Source organism: Girardinichthys multiradiatus, chromosome 22 (assembly GCF_021462225.1).
Source record: "Girardinichthys multiradiatus isolate DD_20200921_A chromosome 22, DD_fGirMul_XY1, whole genome shotgun sequence".
NCBI lineage: Eukaryota > Metazoa > Chordata > Actinopteri > Cyprinodontiformes > Goodeidae > Girardinichthys > Girardinichthys multiradiatus.
The window spans coordinates 14,118,022-14,124,541 of NC_061814.1; the positions used below are offsets into that span (position 1 = coordinate 14,118,022).

The 6,520-nt window shown below is 37.8% G+C and overlaps 1 protein-coding gene across 1 annotated transcript; it reads left to right on the forward strand.

Moving 5' to 3' along the window:
* Positions 1-293: 293 nt before the first annotated feature.
* On the forward strand, positions 294-6,279 carry zgc:65997 (uncharacterized protein LOC794398 homolog). The gene is made up of 4 exons (XM_047350643.1): positions 294-873; positions 2,982-3,159; positions 3,311-3,405; positions 3,808-6,279. The coding sequence occupies exons 1-4, from the start codon at positions 538-540 to the stop codon at positions 3,997-3,999; spliced, it is 801 nt and encodes a 266-aa protein (XP_047206599.1). The 5' UTR covers positions 294-537; the 3' UTR covers positions 4,000-6,279.
* Positions 6,280-6,520: the final 241 nt, after the last annotated feature.

Below are 6,520 nucleotides of genomic sequence, written 5' to 3' on the forward strand. Positions count from 1 at the left end.
TAAAAATACTCTAAATAAACTATGATTGCTTGACTGAATTAACAAAGTTAAATTCGATTATTTATTTATTTACTTATTTATTAAAATAACTTTTAATTCACAATTGTTCTTATTCTCCCATTTCCATAACTTTTTCTGTGTGTGTTTTACTTCTTACTCGGATTTATTTCCAACCTTTTTTATTATCTTTATTTATTATCTCTTAAGGCTTCCGTAGGATAGGTACTTCATAACAGGCACGTGCAATAGATTGCGTAATTGCTTTTAAAGTGACCTGCAGAGGGCGTATTCTTCATGTTGTGAAACATGTTACCTTCACGTACATCTTGTTATTTCCTTATCTTCTTTAAGAATTGGTTTTCTATCAATTTTAAATAATATCAACGACGGAACCTCTCAAATTTGTATCAATTTCTAACCTTCTAGGTAAAAGTGACTGATATGTAAACACCTTAGTCCTTGTTTGGACTTTTGGGAGTCAAGAATACTAGGCGTCGAGTGATTTTGAAGGCATCAAAACAATTCTGTGCCTATCCTATGCCTGCCATGGCTGCTCCCGTAGCTCTCATTCAAGGTGCCAGCAGAGGACTGGGCCTTGAATTCTGCAAACACATATTAAAAAATAAAAGCCTCGCTGCTGTCATTGCGACATGCCGAAACCCGGAGGGAGCGGCGGTGCTTCGGGACCTGGCTGTACAACATCAGGGCAGACTCACGGTCCTCAAGCTGGACGTGAATCAGGAAGAGGACATCCGTGGAGCAGCTGAGCGGGTGAAGGAGAACTTCGGTCGGGTGGATCTTCTCGTGAACTCTGCGGCGATGCTTCACCCCACAGGAAAAGGAGAAACTAGCCTGAGGGATGTTTCTGTACAGGTAAAGCTGGGTTTTACAGTGTTTGCAAAAATTAAAGTCAAGATTTTTCTCTTGAAATTATGTTACAGTTACAACTTTCTGAATTCTGAACACACTGAACATTTAAAAATGTATTATGTTTACTGATGTGAATAGTAACATTTCTTTAGAATGTCTGATATGTTGATTTTTACATCATGTAACATGCCCACTTTTGTCCATACTGTCAGTTTTTAACCTAGAGTCTATGACAGTACTGATTCAACAATAACCTCTTCATATTTTAACTTGTTCACTTTTATTTTCACATTATAGCCCCAAAACTTCAGTGCATTTTATTGGAATTTAAGGTTAAAGAACAACAAGTATTGATTAGTTATGAAACCAAGGGAAATGTATGCATGGTTTTTTAAATTATATTTTTACAAATAAGCATCTGAAAAGTGTGCCCTGTTCATATATTTAGCCTTAGTTGAGTCAACTCTTGTAGATCCATCTTTGGTTGTAATTACAGCTGTAAGTCTTTTGGGCTAGGTCTCTGACAACTTTGCATATCTAAGACAATATTTTTTTTATTGTTTGCTAAATAGTTCAAGCTTAATCAAATTGGATGGAAAGCATGGTCAACATAAATGTTCCAGTGTTTGCAAAAAGTTGTTAAATGTCAGGGTGGGCATTGCCTTTCCGTTCCAACATGTGATTATGCTTTGATCTAAACTATTCCATTGTAGTTTTGGCTGAGGGGTTAGCCTGTTGTCCTGCTGGAGGAGGTACGTCTGCTCCAGTTTTAGGTCAGCCTATCAGCTGGGACAAGTTTCCCTGGCCCTACTGAAGATAAACGTTCACACAGCGTGATGCTGACATCACTACATTCAGTGTTTGTTTTCTGCCACAAGTAACTTTTTGCATGTTGGCAAATTGGGTCACTTTTACTCTCTTATTTAGCCAAAGCTAATTTTTCCATGTGTGCTGCGTATACCACATGGCTTGTGGTAAATTTAAGCTATGGCTTTTTTTCAACAATGGCTTTCTCCCTCTTTTACCCCTCCTCCATAAGCAACTAGAATTGTTGCATGACTACCTTTTGTCCTGTCAACAGATTCTCCTGATTTGTGGATGTGTAAGGAAGGTGTAAGGAACACGTGTGGATCATGGAAAGAAAGAAAAGGGCATATAGTCGTTTTATATATATATATTTTTTTATTATCTAATAAAATTACCTGATAATTCCATCAGATAATTTTTTCTGATGGATTTAACCACCATCTATAAAATGTTAAAAGCTGGAGGTTTTTAAACATTGCCACTACTGACCTGTTGTTGTGCCTCGGTGTCTAACCCACCTGGGAGGCCATCACTGGACAGCTGTCCTCATAATGAGATCAACACACAGATCAGATGGACTCTGTTTATTTAAAGGGACACATTATGCTTTTAAATCCTTCCTTTTCACACTTAAATCTATCAGTTCTGGTGTATATAAAGTGGAACTGCAATGCTTTGGTCTGAGTTCCTTGTTATTGTAGCTCGACAGGCTCCTATTTTACCCCTGTTCTGAGGTGTATCTGAGAGCAACTCGTTTTGGTGCGATCCCACCCCCTCCAGGTCTGAGGCCGTTCCACTCCACCCCATGTGGACATTTTTGTAGTTCAATAAAAGAGATACAATTATCTAGTGCCGCAGAAACGAGAAAAACAGCAAAAACAATGCAAAACTGTTTATGTAATAATACTATTCAAAACACGCAGTACGGTTATGTCCTTAGGGAGCTAAAAGCAGCACACAGCACTAACATAAGCAGAAGGCACGATGCTACTGCTATCAATACAGATAATTTTATTTTGGGGTATCAGAGTATAAGGAGCTGAATACAAACTCTTGTCATGCTTTGTCAAACGATTCTGAAAACCATGTGTGTTCGTTGTTTTTACCTGTTGGTTTATTTCATAAAATTCCAAAACACAGGTTTCTGACTGTAATGTGACAACATGGGAAGGAAAATAAAGCTGTATGAATACTTTTGTAATACTCTGTAACAATTATCTGGCTTTTATATTTATCTTTTTTAGCTGCATGATAATAATTTGCATTCATAACTACACATTACAAATGAATTTTTACCTTCTCAGGGCCTTATATCTACTTTGACAACCAACACCGTGGGGCCCCTGGTTATGGCCAAATATTTTAGCCCCCTCCTTCAGAAGGGCAGCGGTGCTTTCGGTCAGCAGCCTGCAGAGAAGGCGAAGCAGCACAGCGGCATCATCATCAATATCACTGCTAAAGTTGGGTCCATTGGAGACAACGGTATCTTTTGTGTGACTTTTCTGTTTTTTTGCACATAATATGTAGACTGTCGGAAACTTAAGTAGAGGACAGAGCAAGTTCAAAACATGCAACAAAGAATGATTCCTCATGTAGCGTGCTGCTTCTCCCACTCCTCACTCTCACCCCCTAGGACTGGGAGGCTGGTACAGTTACAGAATGTCTAAAGCAGCTCTCAACATGGCTACCAGGAATTTATCCATAGAGCTGGGCCATAGTCGATCCAAGGTAAATGTTTGTAGTCATAATTTTGCTTCTTATTTCATAAATATTGAAGACATTAGTCTGCTCTATTGATTGTGGCTGATAGAGCTCCATATGTTGCAAGCCTTTACAATACTCCCCTTTCATCTGTTCATGTGCGAGTAACAGTCTTCCTTAAGGAACACAAGCAGTACTTATTGGAAGTTCGTGCAGCTTTTTCAGTGTTTCTGTCTTTTTATAAATCACATCAGATTCACTAAAACTAATTTCAAAGGTGAATTCAAGAAGCCTCACAAACACCATGGCATTTTTTTAAACTGGGAGATCTGGATCTAGGATTGCTTTACAGTATCTGTGATGTTTACCTCTGATGGATGAATGTATTCTAACCCATCTCCATTCTCTTCTCTTCTCTGCTGTTTCCAGGTGGTGTGCGTCTCCTTACACCCGGGAACGGTTAACACGGACCTCTCCCGGCCTTATCACAGGAATGTGCCAAATGACAAGCTGTTCAGTGCTGAACACTCTGTGAACTGTCTGATGGGCATCATTAATTCACTAAGTATCGAAAAGACCGGAAAAGCATACAGCTGGGATGGGATGGAGCTTCCTTGGTAGAAGAATAAAGTTGACATAGAGAGACGAGACTTTATCTCTTCTTTGTGCAGACTATCTGAGCCGGTGATGCTGAGAAAAGTAGGAATTTTGCTATTGACACAGCTAAAACAAGTGCTATACTGGAAGTGTTTGACAGAATAATAATCAGGTCACAGATACATTTTATTCTTCTACCTCAACACCAAAGTGCATAAATTACAATCATCCATGGTTATTAACATTAAGGTCAGGTGTGGCTCTAAGTTATAAGACAGTTTTATTTGTTTAAGACAAGGTTATTTTTGGTTGTTTAAATGCAATTATGTGCAACCTAATTGTGTCCTTCCTTTTTTCACAGTGTTTGAGATTAAAGTGAAGCTGTTTAGCCATGGTCAGTGAATTTTTAAAAGGAGGAAAAAAAACATGTTTTGAAAAGTCATGTAGATGTTGTTTCTGGACCTTGGATGCAAATGTAATCCAGTTTTCCAAGAGAATGAAACCAGTTTCTGCAAATGGACAATGATCCAAAGTATCAACTGCAGCTGTCACAATGCAAATAATAATGATAAAACCCCAACAATAATTTCAGTTTCAGAAAATATGACTAATAATATCGCAGAACAATAGTCACATTATTTTGAAATTGTTATGTAAAAGCAGTCACATTGATCTTGCCTTGCTGAGTAAAATCCCAAGTCATCATGTTACTCCACTGTGATATTTCAAGAAGTTGGGAGGTTGTGTAAAATGTCAATAAAAACAGAATACAATGATCTGCAAATCATGTTCAACATATATGCAATTGAATACACCACAAAGACAAGATATTTAATGTTCAAACTGATCCACTTTATTGTTTTTTTGCAAATATTCACTGATTTTGAATTTGATGCTTGCAAAAGGTTCCCAAAAAAGCTGAGACAGGGGCAGAAAAAGTTTAGGAATGCTCAAAAAGAGGTGAAAATGTTGAAATTGACATGTGAGCGTCATGATTGGGTATAAAAAAAGCGTCCCTGAAGCAAGTCGTTATGAAGCAAGGTTCACCACTATGAGCAAATAATTTAACAGTTCAAGAACGATTCTCAATTTAAAATTGCAAGGACTTAAGGATTTCATCATCTAGAGCCCATAATATCATCAAAAGATTCAGCGAATCTGGAGAAATCTCTGCATGTAAGGGACAAGGCTGAAAACCAACATTGAATGGCCATGACCTTTGACCCTTCAGGAGAGAGACTGCATTAAAAACCAACATCATTCTGTAACAGATATTACCACATGGGCTCAGGAACACTTCAGAAAACCATTGTCAGTGAACACAGTTCGTCACTCCATCTACAAGTTAAAACTCTACCATGCAAAGTGAAAGCCATATATTAACAATACCCAGAACGTGGCCAGCTTTTCTGCATGCAAGCTCATGTGGAATTGACTGACACAAAGTGTAAACGTGTGCTTTGGTCTGACAAATCCACATTTCAAATTGTTTTTAGAAATCAAGGACGTCCGTATCCTCCAGGCCAAAGAGGAAAAGGACTATCCAGATTATCAGCCCAAAGTTCAAAAGCCAGCATCTGTGATGGTATGGGGGGTGGTATGTAACTATGGCATGTGTAACTTGCACATTAAAGGCACCATTAATGCTGAAAGGTACATACAGGTTTTGGAGCAACATATTCTGCAATCCAAGCCATGTCTTTTTCAGGGACGTCCCTGCTTATTTTAGCAAGACAGTGCCAAACCACATTCTGTACGTGTTCCAACGTCGTGGCTTCATAGTAAAAGACTGCAGGTACTAGACTAACCTGCCCGCAGTCCAGACCTGTCTCCCATTGAAAATATGTGCTGTATAAAGAAGCGCAAAATATGATAACATCTTGTCTTTGTAGTGTGTTTAATTCCATATAGGTTAAACAGAATTTTCAAATCATTGTATTGTGTTTTTATTTACATTTTACACAACATCCAAACTTCATTGGATTTGGGGTTCCACAAAGATTTTAATTCTACAATCTATCATGCAGACTGATTTACAAATACATCAACATATCACTCTGTACAGGTACATCTCAGTAAATTGGACGGGTTCCGATGAGGCTCGATTGTCCGATAAAGTACCTGCTGAAAATATAAAACCTTTTAGCATACAGTAAAACATTAAAAATACTTTTAATTAAGCCCACATTTCTGTATGAATTTTTTTTTTTGGCCTGATATAATATTTTAATCTTAAATGTTGTGTTTCAATCAGCTGTAAGGGGAGAAATCCTAATTAACAAAAATAAACGCTTGACACCATCAGTCTGTGAGTAATTATGTGTTTCACTTAGTGAATTGAGAAACTGAAATAAATCAACATTTCAATAATCGAATTTATTGAGATGCAACTATGTGTGTTTAAAGTTCAACTACACACGAAGTACAAAGTGCACTGCATGCAGGTGACTGTGCAGAAAAAAGAGGATGATTGATATAAAAGATATAAAAGTAACTCATTGTCCAGGCTATGAATGAACCACTTGGTTAATGGTTGTATGCACAA